A 23,503-nucleotide genomic window follows, 5' to 3' on the forward strand; every position below is an offset into this window, starting at 1 on the left:
GAGGGCACAACGTTTGAAAGAGTCTTCAGACTCGTTTTAGTAGGTACCTACCTCTATGTTAGGTATGCACCTACTAATAGATTTTCCGTGCGTCTGTCTGGCCTCCGCCTTGCTGTCACAACTACCTTATTGTCTCGAGTCCTTAGATGTCTTTGCATAGATTGGTTGGTTGGTAGGTAGGTTAGGTATTTGTTCGCCGACTCATATGTAGGTACCTACATTAGGCTTTTCCTTGTTCTCGCCCTATTTGGCATACTCATAGCCCATCGCGACAGCTTGCACCCAGCATATATATGTAGGTACATACCTACGTAGGCAGGTAATGGGCATCAGGGGTTGAGAGGGATGTGCGCCTACATAAACGTATCCACATTCTTCTTACCTTAGGTACCTACCTAAGGTAGAGGTAGACGGCCTACTGCGTCCTACGGGGGGTACCTGTTCGCGTACACAGCTCGAAAGTGAGGCGTTCGGTACCTACTACTACCCTATGTCCTCCATCTGACAATCATCAATCCATCCTGGCATCCTGGCAGCCTACATTGCAATGTATGCAGAGACCAGGGTCGGAAAATGGGGGCTTGCTCATGTGGTCTGCTGGAAAACTTAGGACGGGCAGCTAGGGCGCTAAACAAGACTGGGCAACCGAAGTCACGTTGGAAGAAAAAAGAAGGGGAAATCTGGAGACTCTCGACTGGCCTGCTGACTGGCCGGACCGTGCTGGAATTTCTTTGATGGGCTTCACGATGGGGTTTTGGAATAAAACGCACGAATCCTTGCATACACATGTACATCTGACGGTGGGCCGTTGTGAGGGGACCAGCGATCTGGGTCTTCTGGCCTGGCGGCGGCATTCTTGTCACATGGAGACCTTCTTAGCTTCCACTCACGCCTTTCCAGGCAATTCAAGTGGCGTGGGTGTGGCCCATCGTGGCCCATCGTGGCCCATCGTACTTCTTCCCTCCCCCTCCCTTCTCCGATATGCATCTAGACACGACCTAATACCATGTTTACCTTCTGCCCAATGGAATGCATGCCTACAGAATCCGTGCCCCCGGGCCACATTTCTGGTATGCAAAGATATACCTAATTATACCTACCAAACTCCCTCTATACAATCCTATAGCATGATCTCTCCCGCCGCCATAATTCCTCTATGCGAAGCACCTCCATTTCCTCGTGAAACATCCTTGGTAGAGCATGCTTTGTGCGATATTCTGGCGAGTTTGGCTCCATTGTCAATCGTTAGAGGGCCGCTGGCGTAGCGTTGAGGTAGAGTTGTAGTGGTGCGTAGGCGGGTAGGTACCTAGTGACTAGGGTCGTGGCGGCAGCAAATGGTACCTTGTTCCCTTCTTTGTATTACTAACTCCCGAGTGTGTGTGGACGAGCATGCTGAACAGCTTTTCCCAGCCAGACCTGGGATTCTATAATAGTGTCAGAGACGGGCTGGCATTGGGAAAGCGATAATAGAATAGGATTGAATTTGATGGTATAAGTAGCGAAGAAGTATACAATCCACCGAGATCCCCCCCTTCCCCCTATCTCTCATTCTCTCTGTCTGTCTGTCTGTCTGTCTGTGTGTCTGTGTCTGTACTCATAGGTAGAGGGGGTCGCTCCGGAGCCGTAATTACTACCTGAAGCAACCCCTCGCCGTCTCCTGCTTGGATCTTCCACATAATTCCTGGTCCCCCCCCTTCTTCAAGTGTTATCTTTCCCCTTTGCGTTTTCTCCTCCTTTTCATTCTTTGCCTAGTCTCGAATACCCCGCATTTCGATTACCTATCTGGGTGTGCTGTTGTCCACTCCTTTTATCCCTGACGCCCTGAGTTTTCCCATTCCTTCTTATCTGAGCTCTCCTTTGTTTAATCCAGACCGTGACTCGCGATACTAAGACAATAAAGGGGCCCCGGTGGGAGCAAGAAGCCAAGCCGAATTCAAACTCCCGTAATCGAGTCGGCGTGTCCTGTACTAGCATCAAGCTTGCCTGTCGGGATTTCAATCAATCTCTCTCTTTTGTCTCTCTCGCGCCTCTGTGCTGTGCTGCGCTGACGGTGCGGCTGTTGCCGGTGCTGATACCCCAAAAATTAGCCTCCCTCACCCACACCCCCTAACCCCTCCCCTCCCCTTTTTTTCGCTTCGCCAACGTAGAAGTTCAAAGTCCGGCAGACGAATAGATACATACACACACAGATCATGAGACATGTTGCTGTCCCTGCGAGACAACGTCGGAGCCCAGAAGGTCCCGTCTCTGGGCCAGGGGGGCAGGTCTATTCTTCCGGTTATGTGACCCGCCAATCGAATCTATCCAGTCCACCTGCATCGAGCCAGGTTCCCCCGTTGGCAGCATCCATACATCGGCGGACCACCGTCCACCACCCACCATCGACCTGCCTACCTAATCGTACCTGACCTATTTCGATAGCTACCTTACGTACAGGATATATTAGCCAGCGAGCTGCTCCCTTTCCATGGTTCGCGCGCGCGCACATACACACACACATACATACCTACATACATGCCCAGTCAGCTCACCACATAGGTACCCATGGTTAGCCGCTGGGCTGGCTGCACCGCGGTCCCAACTCCGTCCTTGCTTCGTTCTTTGTTCCTTGCTCGCGGGTCCAACTAGGAAATCATGTGTCCGTATCCGTACGTAGCTGTTGATCGTGACAGCAAATGGGGTGCGAAGCCTTTCGAAGCCCGGCAAGTCACAACGCCTCCGTTGGCTGCGAGCCAGCTGGTGGGCAAGTGCCCGGTGGTGAAGGCGAGCGAAGCCGGCGAACACGGTACATAATACCTGCTACGCACAAGCATTTATCGACCGGCACATATACCTACCTTAGGTACCTACCTACCTACACGTACGTATTATAGCTCCCCACCGGGGCGTTTACAGGTACCTACCTCTAGGCACCTCATAATTATACGTATATCAGGCGTATATGTGCACATACCCTACGGTACAACGACAGAAGCACCTATGGTACCCGGATTTCAGGACCAGGGTGGGTTCCTACTCTAGATGGATACCCTTACAAGTGGGAGGTCATGGGACCTTCAATTTGCGCGCGCTAAGCACAAACTTCAGCAACTTAGCTGTGCGGAAGACGGGTCCGTTTTCCTGGCGGGGGGGAAACCGACGAGTCAACCAGAAACTAGCGTCATAGAGAGACCGGCCGGTTACCTTAGGTACCGAAGGCAGGTATCTTAGAGGTACCTACCTATCCACCTGGCGGGTATCTGGGTACCTGCCTGCCTTGCCTTAGGTAGTATTTGCAGGTAATAGGAGGCATGGTGAGCTACCTAGGTAGGCATCTACCTCCCTCGTTCGGTACCCGAGGCAGGTAAGTACCCAGATAGGTAGGTACCTCCCACGGTACTTAGCCGAACCTGCGCCCTGGATTTGCAACGATCCTCCAACCTACCTTAGGTACCTAGAGGGTTGCAGGTTAGGTACCTTAGGTGGTAAATGATAGGTACCTACCTACCCAGGTACTCAGTATTAGATAATACCATTGGCCCCCTGAACCCCCTTCCTCTGATAGGTAGACAATTCTCTGACCCGGATTGGACCCCTTGGGCTGGTCTTCCTTGTGGTCTCGGCCTTCCCCGTGCCTAAGCTGATGATGCCGGTGGTGGCGACGACGACGCTGGTGGTGCGAATCAAACTTACCTACCATAGCTCACGTGCCTCTCCCACCTTAGCAGCTACCTAGACCTAGAGACAACGGCGTAAAGCCACAATTCCGGTCCCGTCCGGGTTCTACGGCTGCGTACCTACGCAACTACCTGGGTCCCCCTCCTAACCTACCGATCTCTTCTGTCGATCGACGACCAGACAACGGTTACCTTTTCCACACGGGCACAGCTCGCCGGCTAGAGCCAGCAGCATTCGACCACGCGTATGATTCCAACGCCGCTCTCTTTCCCTCCTTGCTCCCTCTGTCTGCGTGTCCGCGCTTGCAAGCCCAACCGACGGCGCGCCGTTGAATGGCGGCGAATTGGGCCATGACATACGTACCTGTTGTTCGAGGCCTGGCTGGGGTCTGCCGGTTACGGGTGGCATCGTCCTCGTCATCGCACTGGGGTCCGACCCGAAGGGCCCCAAGGTCCTACGGCCTAGTAGGTGCATACCTACATCAGCGATCACGCCTTGCGGCCTCGCGCGGCAGGGGTCGGTCGGTACGCATCCAATGTAGGTACGTAGTATCTATAGTACGTAGTAGACAGACACGCGCGACGGCAGCAAACCGGTCCGTTTAGAAATCCCTTCCTCTTCCTGTAAAGAGGAGGAAGAGAAACAAGAAGAAGCGGAAGAAGAAGAGGGAGAGACCGAAGACATCGTACATACACAAATGCGGTAGGGGGTTTGACTGACCCAGAACCTGCCTCCTCTACTATACGTTAGCCTATTGAGGGTACCTGAGGGACATCGCTCCCGTCGCCTACCCGCGGTGTAGGTTAGGTACCTACAGGTAGGTAGGTAGGTACCTCTACCTACTACGTCGGTAATGCTAGGAGGTACCCAACTTCGTCGGCGCTTAAGGAGGCATGTTGCCGCCTCCCACAGCGCTCGCGGTCGATCAGACGGAATTCGATGGGGACAGAGAGGCTCGAGCCTTCTTGTCGCGAATAACATTAAACGACCCAGCTGACATGTGTGCAATTCTACGGAAAACAACACTCGAATCCGGGAAGGGGGCGGGCTGTGAGGAACGGTGCCGGAGGCGTTGCGTCTCGTGACACGCACGGATCTAAGTCCTCCCGTCGACAGAGCCTGGAACGTATGACGGCCTAAGGGAGAAGAGAAAAAAGGGGGAAGCATAATCATCCGTTTTCCCTGCCTTGGTCACTTACCGTCGGTCATGCATCGGCGGAGCACGAGGAGGAGGTCGCCGTCCCTCGCCAGCATAGGCATTTTATTCTGAACCGGGCCCTGCTACTTGGACACGATCGCAGACGCGCGGACTTAAAGGCCTTACGTCGATATGCGTTATTATGCCCGCCAAGCGCCACGAGCCGGCCGATTCAGGCGGATCGTGTCGGTCGTCTCCGTCCACCTCGAGAGCTGTCGAGAGAGGCTACTCAGTATCACAAACCTAAGCGATCACACAGGCTTGTCACGGATGGCTATACCTGTTGTGGTCTGAACGTATACCGCGGTGCACATAGGTGTCCGGATATATCCGTCCGCCGGCTGAGGCATGTCTCTCGGATGCGACCTACGAGCCTAACAAACGGCGTGTTCATGCAGTCCACGCGGCTGACGGGCCACTTCTCCAATGCACGTCAAGGGGCTTTGGGAACAAAGATATCTCGAGATGCGTCCCCGGTGGCCCAGGATGCAATAGCCCAGGCCATCTCCGTCTTGGAATCCGCCTAACTTGAGACGCAAGTGTCTCCCGATACCCTGAGATTTGTACGATGCATACGGCGGAGATGTGCTGCCTTCATCATCATCGCCTGCCACTGGTAGTTGGATTCCTCGTCAGCTCCCTAGGTCGAGTGACTACGCACCTTGCGTGTCATCGCCCCTTCCAGAGCAGGACACGATGCCTTGGAATCCTACTTCGAGGGCTATCAACTACGCAGGCTCCCACGCCGACGGCAAATCTTTAGAATCCTACCTCGGATCGGCTCGGGCAACACCGAGTAGTCCGGTTAGGATGCCTATACCAAGTGAGCCCACGCAGCTCCCGGCGCTATAAGCTACCGAGTGGTATCGTACGTTGCGGCGTAGGCAGACATAAGTAGTTCACGAGCGGGAGTAATTCCCCCCTTCATTCCAAAACACGAAGTTATCACAGGGTCGCTGATCTTGGCAAGCAAGCATAACATCTCTATCCAAAGGCCCAGAGTTCCCAAGTTGTTTACACAGTTGTGCAACGCCACCTGCGCGTCTTGCCTTCCATGCCGTCGTCGATGGCCTCGTGGGTCTAGGTATCTGCAGCTAAGCTAGACCTGAAGATTCCGCCCGCGTACTCGGCGTGGTAGGGCCTCTATCTGCGTCTAAGGCACAGCATGCAAAATAGGAACATAGATGATTATGGCGCTTTTGCAACTACCGCTCCCGGGATCATTCAGCTTGTTCTTGTGCAGTCGGCTCCGACTCGCCCTACCTGCCCTTGACAGGACGAATACCTCTTAACACAACATGCACAGCTTAGGACGGGTTCCGGACCGGTCTACTCTATGTCATCAATATTGTTTTTGACATGGTCAACTACAGAGTTCCGTAAAGCGCCCACACGCATACTAGGCCTCGCGCACCTGTGGGTCAGCCTATACACACCCGGATGCTGTGTGATGGAGACGCTCGCAACGAAACAGGAGGGACAGCGAGCCTGTATGATGTATTACGTGCCCGTCAGGAACTGCTTCGTTGCCCGATTCCCCCGCTACATCTCCGAGCGTGCCTTTCTGGACCTATTAATAGCATATTCTATGGCTATCTGTAGAGTTGCCATGGGTCGCGGCAACTTGATATGGACGGTGTATGCGATGCGTTAACTCTCTGTCAGCGTCCGCCGAGCGTCTCTACGGGGCCGTGAAGCTCTGGAAGCACACCCTACGGCGATTGACCAAGGCTAGTCACGACTTCAGATCCTCGGCTGACCTGAGGCGGCGTGTTTCTCAAGCGGTCGTGGCGGCGTTGTTTATTAGATCGAGAGACAACGGTGGCAGCAGCACCTCTGGATGCGCCTCTGAATACGCCTGGGCCTGGCGTACAGACGGCCAAGTTGGCCTCTTTCTAGGGTCAGTCACGGTCGAAATCACGCCAATCGGCACAGCTATATGCTGCGTTGCCTTGAATCCGAGCCGTCGCTTGCATCTGCCATATCCCATCGTTACACCTGGGCAGAACCGGAGTCGCCTGTTGGTCCTCACAATTCCGTCGAGGAATTTTTGTTAGGATTACCGCGCTTATGAAACGTCGGTGCCATAGGGCATTTCAACGGGCGTAACTCGCGAGATTCGTCGCTCATCGGCACCTCTAGAATCACAAGCATCGGCATACCATCACAAGTACAGTCCCCCTCAGCCATTAGGGTTTGAGCGTATTATGGAGTTAGCGCGGCCGCACGCGATGGACATATCGGCGTTGGCTACTCACCCGGCTTGGTCAGAGGGATCTGAGTTTTCGACGACTTGGGGCGTAGGAAGTTATTGGAACCCTACAGTACCGATGTAGATGCGAGACTAAAGGCGTTGCATAACGCCACCCCCTGCCTATCCCATCTACTCCAGCCAGGTACAATATCCTTCTCCACGCCGCGGAACCCTTGGAGGAGAGACTCGATTCTAAGAGAACCAATCACCGGCCCTGGGGAGCTAAGCTATCTCGTAGGCGACAGCAGTTCCCTAGGCGGAACGTGTTCAGCGCCATACCGGCCAGCTGACCATCCTAGATCGACCGCAAGAGACGGCTCGTGAAGAACGCGATATCTCACGAGCCACGCCCTGAGACGCTGTCCAGTTAGGCATACCAACTTTAGGAATACCATTTTGTCTGGCCTACCCGAGCTACGTATAATACTATGCCAAGGCAATGCCGAAAATACTGCCCAAAGCGGGGTAGCTGTATATCGACATGAAGCTATAGGAAGGACCGGACAAGAGTCAGATTTCAAGAGAGATAGCTGCTCTTCTCCCTTCTCCCGCGACTACGAAAAACAAGATAAGAACGGAAGGAGACCAAGGGGGAAGAAGAGAAGAGAAGGGAGAAAAGCCTCTGGGAGGCCCGTTATGGACTCGCAGGGCCCATGGGCCGGATAGGTGCCTCCGTGAAGACCAGGACCAGATCTACGAACTTTGGTTCTCGGGGACACGATCTGTCGTTATCCTAACACGAGGGGGGGCGAACGCTGTTCGTGAGCTATGTGACGAGCCTATACAGAGGTGCTGCAGCTCCCCAGTCCGTGCCATGCCCAGAAACGGGAGAAGAAGCTGTGGGCAATATGCCTAGGGCCAGGGCCTCACTTCCGAATCGGGCGACTCGCATCCTCCAGCACGGTATTGTGGCTATATAATAGGTTTGGGTGAGCCCGTCAGGGAGACTTCAGAACTGCGGGGCAACGAGCTCGTTCTGCTACCATCACCGGGGCGTTGGTATTCTCCCACCCAACATTCGGTTCCGGGCCCCGACGGGATGGCTGCCTGGACGAGATGGCGCTGGAAAAGGGCGCAACGTCGCTCTCCCCTGCAATTATAGCCGGATTCGAGAATCGAATGCTTATGTGTAGCTTCCATCGGCCGTGTGCGCTAGCCGACGAGGTAGGGTAGAGCTACAGACGAGAGGGAGGGGAAAGCCTGATACGGCATGCTTCTTCTTCACCAAGGTTACCACGCGTTGCGAGACGCTGTTATCGACAACGACTCCCTAGTGCTGTCACGGCAAGTGTGGCCTCTCTAGCAGTTGATGCCGCTTATTCCAGCATCTTAAATGTAGCTCAGGGGTGTCATAGGGCGGATCGCGGGTCGTGGGTCGTGGCAGTTTCACAGCGTCTACCAAGTATTGTATGCGGTTACGGCATAGGTATGTTTTTCTATTGCCCTCTCCCCTCCCAGATATCGCACAACAGAAGCGAGGTAAAAGGGGGCAGGAGGGTAAAACTCACATGTCCCACCGGTTGTCGTGCCAGAGGATGCTTGTATATGCTCGCATTCACTAGTTGGTAGCTCCCTAGAAAAGCCCTAGAGAGGGGGAGGTCTTATCACGACTGCAGCTGGATACTACCCACGGTAGCGATGCGCTGCCGCGCCTCATCCGGGAATTTGTACCGTCGTCGTATCATACCGGTCCGATATGGGTCGAATGGTGTGGCTTCGTTACCATGCTGAGTGGCTCTGTAAGTTGTTGCGGGATCCGGTCGATTGTCTCCCTCAGGCGATTTTACACGGCCATCCCGACGACTACTATTACTACTAGAGCTACAACACAACAACACACACACAGACACACACACATACACACTTACCTCTCTCTCTCTCTCTGTCTCTCTCTCTCTGTCTCTCTCTCTCTGTCTCTCTCTCTCTGTCTCTCTCTCTCTGTCTCTCTCTCTCTGTCTCTCTCTCTCTGTCTCTCTCTCTCTGTCTCTCTCTCTCTGTCTCTCTCTCTCTGTCAAGCCTACGCAGAGCTACCGTGAGGCCTCACCGACAACCGGGGAAAAAAAGAAGCTTGCCTATTATTCTACTCGGTATAGAATTCCTGGAATCCACTCTCCAGCCAAGAGTTACCGTGAAGGGACGTTGCGGCGTGACTTCGGGCTAGTCGGCGATGGCGTATTGTTACGGGATCACCTGAATTTGTCATGGTCGGGATTGACATTTCGGGTTTCGATGGGGCATCAAGCATCTATTAAGCGGTATAGGCTCCAAGTGGCGCCGTCAGCTACATGCATGCATGCGTCGAGGCATTGCTAGAAGCGAGGCAATCCAGATTAATCGCTCTTCAAGGGAAGATCCCTGGAAGGGAGCTGCATCAGGATCATGCGCAGCGGCGGGCGCAAAGATCCCAATGAAGATGTCCACCAGGGTTGTGTGAGGCTCTCTAGCCAAACCCACCGGGATGGAAACACCTCGGTCGTTCCGTTGGCACCACGTAGACGGGTGATGCAGAGCCACACGAAGCTAAGCCTATCGAAGATCCCGAGGGCCAATCGTCAACGCGGGGTGTTCTACGATGCAAACAGGGCAGGGATTTGGTAGCCAACGACTTCTGGTTCGATTCGACGTCTACGGGACACAGGCGGCTAGTAGGGTGTCGAATGGGGAGAGCTGCTCGCAGAGAGGCCTTCGGCAGGGGGGGGGGGGAGGTGGTCGCCCAACGCGGCGAGGCCCAGGGGAACAAGCAGCAGCCTCATACGTCGGTCTCGTCGCCAATCCCGCCGTAGTCGGCCAGCGCCTCAGCAGCACGTACGTCCGTGCCCGTCTTCGACTATACGTAGTTGGGCGCGGGTGGACCGGGAATCAGATCATCTGCGTGCTTCCCAGTCGAACGAGACGGACGACATACACACGCGCGCGCTCAGTCATATATACGCAATACACGCAATATACACACTCGAATACGTACGTACTGGCCTACAACATGCCAGACTTCCGGCGTCATGTGCACCTGGGGCCCATATCAAGGTTCTGACGTCTCACGTAATGTTGAGGGTGGCATGCATCCTGCTAGCGTAGCCGCACGTATACATATGTGTGTATAATATCGTGAGCGACGTGACAAGGATAGGGGTGGAGGGCGAAGAGAGAGAGAGAGAGAAAGAGGGGGAGGGAGAGGAAGAGACAAAAGGCGGGCAGAGAGGAAAGGAGAGGGGTTAGGGGAATTGAGCTCCTACCACCTGCAGGACGTAGAGGAAAAGGGCTCTGTTGGGGAGCGAGCAAAGCCGACAGAGAGGCCTAAATGTGCACTCGTCGTTTTCTCGTCTCGGTCTCCTACGGGGCGACGATCACACCTAAAATACCTATGCGAGATATAATCATATTTGCGTAACAGGCGGTAGTAACCACAGAAACCCTCCTCCTCCACCCCCCTCTCCAAAAAAAAAGAAGAGGGAGAGAGAGAATAGAGTGGGAGACGTATCCCTTCTCTTCCTCCTCCAGCTCCTCCCTTGCCCCTCTCAGTTGAGAAGTTACCGAGGCGGCGTAGGTACAAGCCTCCCCGCCAGCGACCTCGACGTAGCACACGAAGACGCCGCCACCCGCCCGTGGCAGCCGACTCCTCCCATGATCCCGGTGGCGTCCGAAACGCAAAGGATGGGATGCAAGTAGGCGGGTTTAGCTGGGCCTCAACAGCTTCTGGGCGGGGAGTTTGTCTAGAACGAGGACTGGCCAATGGGCGCGGATACGCCGCGAGCTTCGCGGTTGTATTGGCGCAGGTAGTACACTACCACCTGCGTGCCTAGCCCGAGCGCCAGAGAGAAGGAGAAAAGGAGGGAAACCGGAAAAAAGACACAGCAGAAGAAGACCCGGTAGTAGGAGAGAGAGAGAGAGAGAGAGAAGGGAAGGGGGAAGGCCGGGAGAGGAGAGAAGAGAAAGAGAGGGAGAGGGGAAAGGGAGAGAGAAGGGGAGACAGGGGGCATTTGGTTCCCTCGCCGGCGTCCAGGCCTGATCAGGTGCCTAGGCGCAGTGCACGTGGTTTGTAGTTGGGCATACATATGTATTCTCCGCGCGGGCAGTTATCGAGGGCGTAGTAATGCGAAAAAGGCAGGGCGCGAGGAGCGAGCGGTGGCGAGAGCAGTGATTTGGGGACTGTGTGATAAAAACGCATTACTTACATATGCTCGTCTGGTAAGGGGGTAAGGGGGTAAGGGGGTCAGGGGGTCAGGGGGTCAGGGGGTGGAGGGAGAGGGGAGAGAGGGGGAGAGAGGGGAGAGTAGAAGTAGAGAGAGGAGTAGAGCATGGTTTGTCTCGCTGCGCCTTTCTTGGTTCTACTCGTCGGTGGAGGAAATCGAGCCCCTGGGGATATGTTTTTATCTCGCACGGGTGAAGCGGCAAGGTTCGTCGGGCGATGGCGACGCGGGAGCACGCTGGGCTGGCACAAGGCCAGACGCACGCCTATATCGATCAATGGGTATGCGGCCCCCGAGACGACAGCCAGCCTTACGGGAAGAATCCTGTCCCACGACGCCAAGAACGAGTGGATGGCAAACACTACTTAAGGACTACTTAAGGGGAACGCCTTCGATTCCCGTATGACTGCGAGAGCGGGAACCAGATAGTCTGCCTCTGCTATACCCCCCCTCACCTTGCGAGCTATCTCGAGCTAGAGGGGATATGGATCTATGAATGTAAATGTGGATATGTTGGTATAGGTGCCGTTGTTGTGCTGCTCCGGCAATGACGCATTGGCTTGCCGCCACGAGTAAGTAAGTATGCGTACCTGTATAAAATAGGTAGGTATAACACATGCCTATATATCTACATAGATGGCATAGACAGGTGGATAAGTGAGAGAGAGGGTGTGTCGTGAGCATAGGCATGTGTGTTATTTCTCAAGCGAGCATTGGGGGATTTTGGTGAGTGAAAGGAGATGAGGAGAAGAGAGATATTAGGTACCTACCTAACCGCACACCTGAGGTCCTCAGGATACCTGTAACCTCCTAAAATTCCATCCTCAGCATCGCGATTACATAATATCACACTCTAATAGGTAACCCTCCTAAGGTAGGGTCGGTCCTCGGTAGGGCCGGCCGTCAGCTGGCAGAGAGCGGCAGAGAGTGGGAGACTCAGAGGTACCTCTAGTACCTACTAGATACGTACCTTGGGCGGGCGGGTACAGACAATATAACACCGAGGAACACCGTGAGAGGTACCTAACCTACCTATACAACTCGGTATCATTGGTACCTAATGGTAGGGTGACAGGTGACTGTACCTAGGCTGGGAGGCACCCGTGTACCTCACGTAAGAGTAGGAGCTTGCCTGTATGAGTACCTAGGTAGGTAGTGCAGCTCTCGAGCACGTCCAATGAGACGGACGGAATCCATCCCAGTCCTAACTGAACCCGAGGCAACGCCCTCACCACCACCCCTTCACGAAAAGGAGGAAACAGAAAGAGAGAAAGACAGAAGGAGAGAGAAGAGCAAGGAGAAATCCTGGGGGGACATGGGGGACTGCCGCGTCGCTGTCGAATACCTATCCGCCGGTGCCAACAGGCACACCGCCGTCGCCGATTGGAGCCCGGACGGCCTCGTCGCCTTCGGTGCTGGCTCCAACGTCGCCCTCTGGCGGCCCCATGTAGGTACGACTGCCGCATTACACCACCTGATGCCGTCGCTGATGGTATATGCCCTCCCCCGCCTCCTTTTTCTCTAGGGCTCGCGACCCCGAGGTATAACCAGTCTCCTCTCGGGACATAAGGATGTCGTCAAGGCCGTTAGCTTCCTCCCCGCGCTCGACGGAGAGTCCCGGACGTATCTGCTTACCGGCGCCGACGACCAATGTCTGAGGATCTGGGTCCTCCCCGCTGACCGCCGCCTGGATCCCGACCCTAGTTCCGGGTCAGGTGCCGTCGCCTGCATCCAGACCGTGCAGGCCCACGCCGCCCCGATTAACTGCATAGCCATCCTCCGTGAAGGAAGACTACAAGGCACGGCGCTCAGGCTATTTGCTACGGGGGCCGCAGATGCCTCCATAAAGCTGTGGGCATTCGACGGAAACCAGGCTCGCTTGCTGCAGACCATCCAGACTAGCCCCAAATACTTCCCGCTCTCGATAGCGTTAAGCCGTCTCGCTCGCGATGAAGAAGAAGAAGTATTAGTGCTGGCCGCTGCCGGAACCAGGAACACCATCCAAGTCTTCGTCGCCGGCCCGGGGACCAACACCGAATTCCAACACGAGGCGACTCTGTCCGGACACGAGGGCTGGGTTCGCTCTCTAGACTTCGCGCGCGAAGACGATGCCCCCGGTAGCGACCTCATCCTGGCGTCGGCGAGTCAGGACAGGTATATCCGCCTGTGGAGGTTCCACCAGGGCAAGGACCTACCCGCGCCCGCGGCCGGTACCGACCCGTCCATGGGCGCATTCCTCCCCGGCAAGTCCCCTTCCAACAAGGCCCACAGGCTGAAGGTCGCCGAAAAGCAGTATTCCATCACTTTCGAGGCGCTGCTACTAGGTCACGATGACTGGATCTACAGTGCCAAATGGTACTCGGACCCTCCCAATGGGATACTCCAGCTCCTCTCAACCTCGGCAGACAACACGCTAGCTATATGGGAGGCGGACCGAACCTCGGGCATCTGGGTCACGACGGTCAGGCTCGGTGAGATTAGCAGAGAGAAAGGCGCGACGACGGCGACAGGCAGTACCGGTGGGTTTTGGACGGGGCTCTGGTCTCCGGACGGATCTTCGGTGGCGTGCCTCGGACGGACGGGTAGCTGGAGGTGGTGGAGTCATAGTAGAGAGCCAACACAGTGGATCCCGCGCGTTGGTATCAGCGGCCACACCAAGGCAGTCACCGGGATAGCGTGGTCTCAAAAGGGCGACTACCTGCTCTCAACGAGCACCGATCAAACGACGCGGCTGCACGCAAGCTGGAGTCGGGGGGCCGGCCAACGAACCTGGCACGAGATGGCTCGTCCGCAGATCCACGGCTACGACCTTAACAGCATCGACTCGCTCGGGGACACCAGGTTCGTGTCAGGTGCCGACGAGAAGCTGATGCGCGTCTTCGACGAGCCGAAGGCCGTGGCGAGGCTCCTTGGCAGTCTGTGTGACATCGACAGTGACCACATCGAGGCAATGCCGGACGCTGCCAATATGCCGGTACTCGGCCTCTCGAACAAGGCCGTTGACGCTGTCAACGACGATCAGGAGGGAGGAAGGGGGGAGGATCAGATCCGAGCGGCCGGCCCCGATCCCGATCCCGACCGGATGGTCCGCAGATCTGTGCTCGAGATCGACCACCCTCCGCTCGAGGACAGCCTGTCACGGCACACACTCTGGCCCGAGATCGAGAAGCTCTACGGCCACGGCTACGAGATCTCCTGCCTGGCCGTGAGCCACGACGGGACCCTCATCGCCAGCGCGTGCAAGGCAAGCTCTGTCAACCACGCGGTCATCCGCCTCTTCGAGACGGAGCGGTGGACTGAGGTGAAGCCGCCGCTGACGGCCCACTCTCTCACCGCGACGCGGCTGCGATTCTCTCCCGACGACCGGCATCTGCTCAGCGTCGGGCGGGACCGACAATGGGCGGTCTTCGAGAGGGACGACGGCGGCACGCCCGGCAGCTACGGGCTCCTCCAGTCTAACCTCAAGGGCCACTCGCGGATGATCCTCGACGCGGCGTGGTCGCCGCGGGCGGCCGACTCCGACTCCTTGGTGTTCGCCACCGCCGGCCGCGACAAGCAAGTCAAGATATGGAGGAGGGAAGGATCGCCGAGTCCCAACTCGACGGACACTACCGGTGGTAGTATCTCGTGCGCGACTACGATACCAGAAACTCACCCGGTCACCGCCGTGGACTTCCTAAACTCTATCGCCGCCGGGGGAGGGACCATGGTCCTCGCCGTAGGGACCGAGGTCGGCAAGATCTCGATATATACGCTCGACGAGACGTCCCTCGGTGTACGCTCAGCGCTACATCTAACGCCAGAGTAAGTTCCACGGAACCCCCCCGCGCTCGATGTGGCGAAGCCAGGTCGCTGACAGATGCCTTCAAGACTCTGGCCCGCGAAGGCCGTCCTGCAACTCGCGTGGAGGCCGCGGCGGAGGAGGAGAGAGCTGGCGATAGCCGCGGAAGACGGTTCGCTCAGGGTATACGCCTTCTTAGAGGAAAACAGCAATCCATGAGGCTCATTCCCGTATAACCCCCCGCCCCAAATGTGTACGTGTATGTGCGCTTGTGTGTCATTATTATTATTACGGTTCTTTGCTTTTGGTTCTTCTCTCGTAGACGTCTGCTCGTGAGCCCGCCGCACCCCGCACCACTCTCTTGATACACATCACCAAATCGATCCGAACGCCATCAATCGTAAATATCAACCCCCCCCCCCCCCCCTCTGATAGAGTACCTTCGTATTTTGAGATTCGTCTAGTCCGCGGCGCGCGCGTCACAGCTCCCGGCTCATCGATTCGGCCACCTCCGTAGGGGCGGCTGCTAGCGTTTTCGTGCCGAACGAAGTCGCGAGGGACAGCGCGCCGTTCTTGACGGCGACGACGTTGGACGCGAACCCGCTGTCTCCGCCGACGACGTAGAACCAAGCCCGGTTGAGGATGAAGAGGACGTGTTGCGGGAGGTAGAGGACGACGGCGATGGTCAAGAGGCTGCAGAGGAGGAACACGACAGACCCTGTGGGTACGCGTTAGAAGAAGAAAAAAAGGGGGCGTTTCCAAACCAACGGGCGGGAGCGGCTGAGAAGGGGGAGAGATAAATAGTGAGCGGCAGGGAGGCGGGAATAGCTCACAGAATGCGAACTTTTCCGTCGGCGTAAACATATAAACGCCAAAAGTGACTTCGATCTGGTACTGCTTTAGTCGGAGCCAGCGTCCGAAGCGCTGTGGCGGCGAGAGATTCTCGGGCTGTTTCGTGAGGTACTCCATCGTGGGCCGTAGAGAGGTAAGCCTTCTGCTCGTATCTTGGGGGCGTTTTCTTTTGCGGACTCTCTTTTTGCTCGTGTCACCGTCGCCGGAATCTCTCGGTTTTGGGCTTGTCCACAAGGGGAAGAAGACGCGGACGAATCTCTATTACGGACTCGCGTCGCGGTCTATCTATACGTGTTTCGTCCCAGTCACGTGATCGTGGGTTGGTGGGCTAGGCCGGTCGGTAGATAAAAGGGGGTCGAAGTTCTTGCCGCAGCGATTGGCTGGTTTCTCCTCTCTATCGTGTCTCCGCCAAGGGATACAGAGGAGGGCGGGGGGCGACGGACGAAACGAGACGCTGAGCGAAGGGAAGGTCGTTACGGCGGCTGTCGTTGTTGTTGTTGGGGGTAGTAGTATAGGTATGAGTAGAGAGAGAGGAGGGAGAAATAGAAGTGATGTGTGTGTTAGAGGCGACGTAGGCAGCAAGTAGATAGATGCCGTGGATCACCAATTCCGAACTAGGGGGAGTTCTAGAGAGAGAGAGAGAGAGGAAGAGAAAGAAATCGGGCTTGGCCTGTGCATGGAAAGGGGAAAACGAGAGAGAGAGGAAGTCCGTCGAGGCCTACGTCCTCTTTGCGTGGAGTAAGGTATGGATTGGACAAGCAGGGTTGGAGTCGAGCCAAGTCGAGTCGAGTCGGTATCGTCCACGGCTCCCCTTCTATCCTCCTCTCTGTCTGGCCTGTCGGTTAGCAGGCAGTTTTGTTTGCATGTACTGGTTCCATCCACACCGAGGACAAGAAAGAGAGGGAGGTACGTAGAAGCCGGGGAGGGAGAGGGAGGTTGAGGAGGACGCGCAATCGCCAATGGGCAATTGCCAATTGGGAGCTGTCTGGGCGTGTCGGGGGTTACGACGTAATCTGCAGTGCGAGAGGTGCATAAGTGCGGCCAGCATCATCCCCTGTAGATGAATTACGGGCCCCCCCCCCCGGGACGGATAGCAGATACTTGTTATTCCCTCTACATTCTGCTGGTCTTGTACCTACTTATATGGGGTTGACAGCAAGCTGATAGGACGAAGAAAGAAAATGGGCAAAATATAAAACCGAAATAAAAATAAAAATAATAAAATACTACGTGTAGAAATACAAAAAATAATAAAGAAAATCCAAGAAACGTGTAGGGCAGGCCATGGACCGATTGGACTCCGGCATTAGGGGCTAGCCGGAAATTGACACCGCGTGCACGTGTAACGGTGGAGCCACCTTACTGAGAGGTACCTATGTATTCAGGTGCAGGGCATGCCCACCTTAGGTAAGCCAACTTATCGAACCGAAAATGTGCAGTTGTCCCCTGGTGCGGTGCCGCTGCTACGTTAGGTACGTAGCACGCACGCACCGCGCTGAAGCTATCCGCTGGAAAAAACGTCATCCCCTCCGTCCACTGGAGGAGAAAAAAAAAAGTAGCCAAAGGCGGCCAGGTCCCTCGCCAATTCGCATTCCTGCTCACCCGCTCGCCTTCGAGCCCCCCGTTCCGAACCGGCTGCGCCTATATCTCGACCGCAACCGCGGCCTCGTCCTCGTCCTCGTCCTCCTCCACAGCTACGATGGCGCCGCTGCGACCCCTCCGAGCCCTCTCCTTCCTCGCCTTCCCCCGGCGCCTCGCCTCGTCCTGGGGCCTAGCGAGCCTCGCCCGCGGCCACGGCGCCGCCCTGGCCCGTCCGCCGCCGCTGGCCCCGCGGTGTCGCTGCGCGCCCCCCGGCGCGGGGAGGCCGTTCGGGCTCGCAGCCACCACGCCGCGGCCCAAGGGCGCCAAGAACTCCAACTTCCCCCCGCGGCCCAAGCCGCCGCCCGAGGACGAGATCGAGGAGTCGTTCCTCAAGGGCAGCGGCCCCGGAGGCCAGAAGATCGTGCGTCGTTTCCCTCTCCCTCCTTTTTGTCGTCGTCTTCCCCCCCCTACGTACGCTGCGAAATCTCGCAAAGACCAACAATAACAACAACAACAACGACAACCGCGCTAACCTCGACCCCCCCCGCCCGTCTTGGCCCTCCCCCCCAAAGATGCGCAGAACAAGACAAACTCGGCCGTCCAGCTGAAGCACCTGCCCACCGGCCTCGTGGTCAAGTGCCAGGCCACCCGCTCGCGCAGCCAGAACCGCACCATCGCCCGCGAGCTCCTCGCCGACCGCCTCGACCGCCTCGACCGCGGCGACGAGAGCCGCGCCGCCGTCGTCGGCGAGGTCCACCGCCGCCGCAAGGCTAGCTCCGCCAAGAAGAGCCGCCGCAAGTACCGCAAGCTCGACCAGGAGCAGGACCAGCAGGACCAGCAGCAGCATCCCGCGCCACTCGATACCACCGCCGTACCCTCCTACGGCTGGCCGAAGGGAAGGCGGGAGATTGAAGAGGAACTCTTCGGATACAATGGCGAACCGGAATACTACGGATTCAGCGACCCCGACGACGACTACGACGACGACGACGACGAACCAAGGCCAGAAGAGCACGAGCACGGGAATGAGAAAGAAGCCGACATCGAGGAAGGAGATGAACACAACGAGGCCCCCCACGGTAAAAAGTGACGAGCGTTTTATCAAACATATGGAGATCTAGTGTGGTGGATAACATACTCGTTCGCGTAGGCACATGCCTCCGTCGGCTCGATTCCCCTAATTATCCACCAAGGTTTAAAGGATATGCTAAATCGGGACGATAGCTAGGGTGATTCGAACAACTTTTGCAAGATTAGTTACTCTACCGAATCCACGCGTAATGCCCCCGGTTTCTATAGGTAGCCGATGCACAAAATTCACGCCAAACGCATTTAGGTGACGAAGAAACAAGATAGTATACGATCAAACTCGGCTGGATTTGTCTACTCCATCCCGTGCATGAATAGCCTCCTAAAGGTAAAGCACTTCATATTCTCTTCTCTCGGAGTAATACAGCCCCAATCTTTCGACCATTATCAGAACCTTTAGTAGATACGAGTCTCGACTAGGATACATGCGCACTCCACTCGGGACTATCGTAAGCTCGTAGCAAGTTATCGAACACTCGGGGGTTTGGGTTCCTGATTTCTGGTTAGAGGGCGGGAAAGTCGCTTCATCTCCAAGACAAGACGGAGGATCACGCTATCAGGCATACCTTAGAAGCACTTGCGGTGGACGATCGAGGGGCCGCTCTCGTCGTACTCCTGCTTAGAGATCCACATTTGCTGGAAGGTAGACAGAGAGGCCAAAATGGAACCACCAATCCAGACGGAGTACTTCCGCTCGGGGGGCGCGATGATCTTGACCTTCATCGATGACGGGGCTAGGGAAGTGATTTCCTTCTGCATGCGGTCGGAGAGGCCAGGATACATAGTAGTACCACCAGACTGTGAAGATCAACGTCAGTTACTCGCCTGCTACGGTTTTCTGGGTCTATTGGACAAATCTGTACGTACCATGACAATGTTTCCGTAGAGATCCTTTCGGACGTCGACATCGCACTTCATGATGGAGTTGAAGGTGGTAACGTGGATCCCGCCGCTCTCGAGACCTAGGACAGAAGGCTGGAAGAGAGCTTCGGGCGCACGGAACCGCTCATTACCAATAGTGATGACCTGGCCGTCGGGAAGCTCATACGACTTCTCCAGGGTGGAGCTCTGGGCAGCAGTCTGGATCTCCTGTTCGAAGTCAAGAGCGACGTAACACAGCTTCTCCTTAATGTCTCGCACGATTTCTCGCTCGGCGGTGGTAGAGAAGGTATAACCGCGCTCGGCCAAGATCTTCATGAGATAGTCGGTCAAGTCACGACCGGCCATGTCGACACGGGCAATGGCGTGGGGGAGAGCGAAACCTTCGTAGATGGGGACGACGTGGGTGACACCGTCGCCGGAGTCGAGCACGATACCGGTGGTGCGACCAGAGGCATACAGGGACAGGACGGCCTGAATAGAGACGTAGAAGGCGGGGGCGTTGAACGTCTCGAAGACGATTTGGGTCATCTTCTCACGGTTGGACTTGGGGTTGATGGGAGCCTCCGTAAGCAGGACGGGGTGCTCCTCGGGGGCCACGCGCAGCTCGTTGTAGAAGGTGTGATGCCAGATCTTCTCCATATCATCCCAGTTGGTGACGACACCATGCTCGATGGGGTACCGCAAAGTCAGGATACCACGCTTCGACTGTGCTTCGTCACCGACATACGAGTCCTTCTGACCCATACCGATCATGATACTAACGTCACGGTCAGGTACCGCCAACCGCGTGGATATCCAGGCATGTTGCTGGAGGTCCGAGTGGTTACTTACCCGTGATGACGGGGCCGACCAACGATGGACGCTATGCTCGCATGTTAGGCAGGTTTTTGTTTTTGAAGCTGCCGCTGATGAAGCGCGGGTGGGGGCGGTTGTTGGGCGAGGATGAGACTCACGGAATACAGCTCGGGGAGCATCGTCACCGGCGAAACCGGCCTTGCACATACCCGAACTGGGCTCATTGTCAGCGAAGAGGTCCTCTCGTAATGTAGCTCGCGGGCGAAGCCTAGGGGCCGGGATGACGCTTGGCCGCTAGTTCCCCTTTGTACGCAGAGCGCTCGATGATGCGGCGAGGCGAGACTGGACTGGATCTTACCCATTGTCGATAACGAGGGCAGCAACCTCCTCTGCGATAGAAAAGACGGATTAGCCATCGCAAGATACTCGAGCGTATCAACGAGACCTGAGTCGAGTCGGGGACGAAGGGGATGGGCGAGGATAGAATTACCTTCCATTGTGGCGGTTTCCGTAGGATAAGGGAAAGGTCAAGAAGGGTGAGGAAATGGAGAGAACGAGGATCCTGCTACTAGCCCACGCGATTCCCGGGTCGTCAGAGCAGAGAATGTGTTGGTTTCTCGAGGTCGACTGGCGGACAGAGGACGGCGAGAAGGGGGGGAAGAGATGGTTTTGTTTTGACGTTGGGAGGTTGGTTTTATTAGGGTCGAAGTCGGAGAGACCAAGTTGATTCTTGGGCGAGGAGTGTGGGAGAAAAGGGAGGAGCGAGGTCTGGTTTGATGCCACCGATTCCACAGTTCGCTGGAAGAACTTGTGGGCCGAACAAAAAAAGAGGCGGGGCAGGACTGGCAAGTACCGAATACCTCTGAGCGGTCGGGATTGAGCCAACCTACGCTCAGGTCACCAAGGTAGGTAGGTACCTATACAGCATACCAGGTGGACAGCATACCTCCCCCCAAGCTCGGATTCGTACATACTCCTATATAATTGCCCCTTGGTCAGATATAGGCGATAGGTCTAGGTAGGTAGGTACCAAGACAGCGACCATACTCTCATGTCCCTCTCTCAGACTCGTCGCTCTTAGGCATAGGAGGGAGGTAGGGATATTCAGGGGGAGCGTCCCAGGTGGAGGTAGGTAGGTAAGCAGGACAGAAGTAGGTACTCTGTACTTCTGTCCCCTTATCACCGGCTTCACCTTATAGATGCCACGGGCCATTGCATTTAAAGGGTAGAGGTAGACAGGTACCTTCGCGTCGACTTCAGCGCACCGCTAAGCTAGGGTAGGCACCTAACCTACCTGCCTAGAGATACCTAAGGTACCTAATATAGACACCTAAGAAGAGGTACCTACCAACAGATTGGCAGCTAGGTACCTACCTAGGTATGTACCTAACCGCCTCGCAGACGTAATATTACAACGCCTAGCCGGGAGGAAGTTCCAAGAAGCAGTACGCACGCAGACACGTAGGCCTTACCACGTAGACCTCCAGCATCTTGCGGGTGCACAACATATATTCGCAACACACAATTAGGCCTCAGTTTACCTACCTTAGGTGAGTTCTCAGCGAAGAAGTATCCAACCTTCCGGGAGTCCTAAACAAATACATCTACGTAGCGTTGGTTGGCGCCTTTCTGAATGTACCTAGAGAGGTCGGGAACGGATGAGGACATGGCCTCCCCCCCTTTCTGTAGGTACCGAGTTGCCCCCTTCTCCCCCCCCCCCCCCCCTTTTCACAGAAACCGCTGACGACCTAGAATTGGTTACCAGGCAGTAGTCGAAATGTAATGCTCCATCCATCCTCCCGTCTTCGACGGCATTAGTTGCCCGGCATCTGACGAAGCCATCTCCAACGCACTGCCCAGGCCTAGTATGTTAGTCGACATGTGCATAGGTGTTGACGGTAGTAGCATGAACATGTCGTGTTGCTTGATAGCCGCTGCTTTTCTTTTTTTTCGTCTTCTTTTCTTCGTTATCAGGTTATTGCGCCTATGAAGGTGCTTAGAATCTAGACCCTGATCCCTCGCCAAGATTACGCCAACCGAGCACGTACCTACTCATACATAAATACCTGGCTGTATAAAGGACCCTTACCTTGTTGTACGTAGGTACCTAGGTAGGCACCTCTGTCTGTAATTCGCGGGCGTCCGCGTAGGTACCATGCGCGCATGTTTACATACCTAGGTACCTACCTAGGTGCCTACCTAGGTACTTACCTCCTAGTATGCACGTCGCTATGTGACCGGTAGGCACCTCAGGCGGGTGAGCAGGCATTTGCATACCGCCAGTATTCCTCTGCATAGGTCCTCATATCTAAATCTGCCGCGACCTACCTGAATCTACCTTACCCAATTCCTTCTCCATCCCTGCCCCTATCCGGACCAGGGCTGCCTGTTGGACCGATTTGGAGCGACTACCTACGTGTGGTAAGTGCTGACGGGGGGAAAGACACGGGACCATCTATAGACGCACTAGAAGAAGCCTCGAGAATGTGATGCTATCGCCCGTGGCTTAGCATCCGCAAAGGAGGCACAATTACGTACCGGAGGCAGGTCAGGAATTTGGACGGGGATGGATGGGGTGTAAACAGCCCGCCTACCGCCATTACATACAGTCGTCGTAGCCATGGTCAGCCGCTGCGGGAAGCAGAGGTCGGCGCCAAGCAGGCATCGCCTATCCGGGTCCGACATGTCAGTGTCGTGGGGAGCGAGTGGGTTGCGTATGCAGGGGCGAAGCCTCTACTCATAGTGGGCGCGCGACAAGCCCAACTCCTAGGTACATACACGCAAGGTACAGGTGCCTTTCCCGTTGGGAGACCTCAGAGAGTGTTAGGTACCTAACCGCCTCCTTACCTTAGGTACCGAAATCATCAACCATCTATCCCAGCATCCATCGCCGATTAGCATGGCGGTTGCCTATCGGCACGTACCTAAGGTAGGGTACGACTACGAGGTATAGACGTGATAGCGGTTTTCTTCTTTTACCACGTTTCCTACCAGCTAGACGTCATGCTATCTTTCAAGCACCCGTGTTTATCTATGTACTATACATACCTACATTGGGTGCCTTACTACCTATATATCAGCTGGCTTTCTGGGCGGTAGGGAGGGGTTACGTAGTGCAACGGGTCACAAGTAAGTACAAGGCATCGATCATCGATATTGGGCAGAAATTGGTTGCTATTCATTAGGTAAATGTCGTTTCGGTTGTCCCCCCGAGGCCCTGTGCTGCA

The 23,503-nt window shown here is 55.8% G+C and overlaps 6 protein-coding genes across 6 annotated transcripts; 2 read left to right on the forward strand and 4 right to left on the reverse strand.

Moving 5' to 3' along the window:
* Window positions 1-4,012: 4,012 nt before the first annotated feature.
* On the reverse strand, window positions 4,013-5,126 carry GGS23DRAFT_65208 (uncharacterized protein). Its single transcript, XM_051521170.1, has 2 exons — window positions 4,449-5,126; window positions 4,013-4,393 (listed from the first exon to the last, which is right to left on the reverse strand). Exons 1-2 carry the CDS (start codon window positions 4,828-4,830, stop codon window positions 4,146-4,148), a joined length of 630 nt encoding a protein of 209 aa, XP_051371464.1. The 5' UTR covers window positions 4,831-5,126; the 3' UTR covers window positions 4,013-4,145.
* A 5,121-nt stretch (window positions 5,127-10,247) lies between these two features.
* Window positions 10,248-11,317, reverse strand: GGS23DRAFT_569294 (uncharacterized protein). Its single transcript, XM_051516443.1, has one exon. The coding sequence runs from the start codon at window positions 11,159-11,161 to the stop codon at window positions 10,820-10,822; it is 342 nt and encodes a 113-aa protein (XP_051371465.1). The 5' UTR covers window positions 11,162-11,317; the 3' UTR covers window positions 10,248-10,819.
* An 804-nt stretch (window positions 11,318-12,121) lies between these two features.
* On the forward strand, window positions 12,122-15,331 carry GGS23DRAFT_65233 (RNA polymerase II Elongator subunit). Its single transcript, XM_051521171.1, has 4 exons — window positions 12,122-12,444; window positions 12,516-12,743; window positions 12,822-15,100; window positions 15,167-15,331. The coding sequence occupies exons 2-4, from the start codon at window positions 12,612-12,614 to the stop codon at window positions 15,294-15,296; spliced, it is 2,541 nt and encodes an 846-aa protein (XP_051371466.1). The 5' UTR covers window positions 12,122-12,444; window positions 12,516-12,611; the 3' UTR covers window positions 15,297-15,331.
* A 225-nt stretch (window positions 15,332-15,556) lies between these two features.
* GGS23DRAFT_597079 (uncharacterized protein) lies at window positions 15,557-16,046 on the reverse strand (the record flags this gene model as incomplete). Its single annotated transcript, XM_051518566.1, has 2 exons — window positions 15,557-15,795; window positions 15,911-16,046. The coding sequence occupies 2 exons, from the start codon at window positions 16,044-16,046 to the stop codon at window positions 15,557-15,559; spliced, it is 375 nt and encodes a 124-aa protein (XP_051371467.1).
* Window positions 16,047-17,407: 1,361 nt separating this feature from the next.
* Window positions 17,408-19,053, forward strand: GGS23DRAFT_65358 (RF-1 domain-containing protein). The gene is made up of 3 exons (XM_051521173.1): window positions 17,408-17,931; window positions 18,091-18,656; window positions 18,735-19,053. Exons 1-2 carry the CDS (start codon window positions 17,629-17,631, stop codon window positions 18,598-18,600), a joined length of 813 nt encoding a protein of 270 aa, XP_051371468.1. The 5' UTR covers window positions 17,408-17,628; the 3' UTR covers window positions 18,601-18,656; window positions 18,735-19,053.
* On the reverse strand, window positions 18,907-20,522 carry GGS23DRAFT_65320 (actin). Its single transcript, XM_051521172.1, has 3 exons — window positions 20,435-20,522; window positions 19,467-20,343; window positions 18,907-19,397 (listed from the first exon to the last, which is right to left on the reverse strand). The coding sequence occupies exons 2-3, from the start codon at window positions 20,232-20,234 to the stop codon at window positions 19,167-19,169; spliced, it is 999 nt and encodes a 332-aa protein (XP_051371469.1). The 5' UTR covers window positions 20,235-20,343; window positions 20,435-20,522; the 3' UTR covers window positions 18,907-19,166.
* Window positions 20,523-23,503: the final 2,981 nt, after the last annotated feature.

This window comes from Durotheca rogersii, assembly GCF_024521655.1.
Source record: "Durotheca rogersii strain YMJ 92031201 chromosome Unknown GGS23scaffold_11, whole genome shotgun sequence".
NCBI lineage: Eukaryota > Fungi > Ascomycota > Sordariomycetes > Xylariales > Xylariaceae > Durotheca > Durotheca rogersii.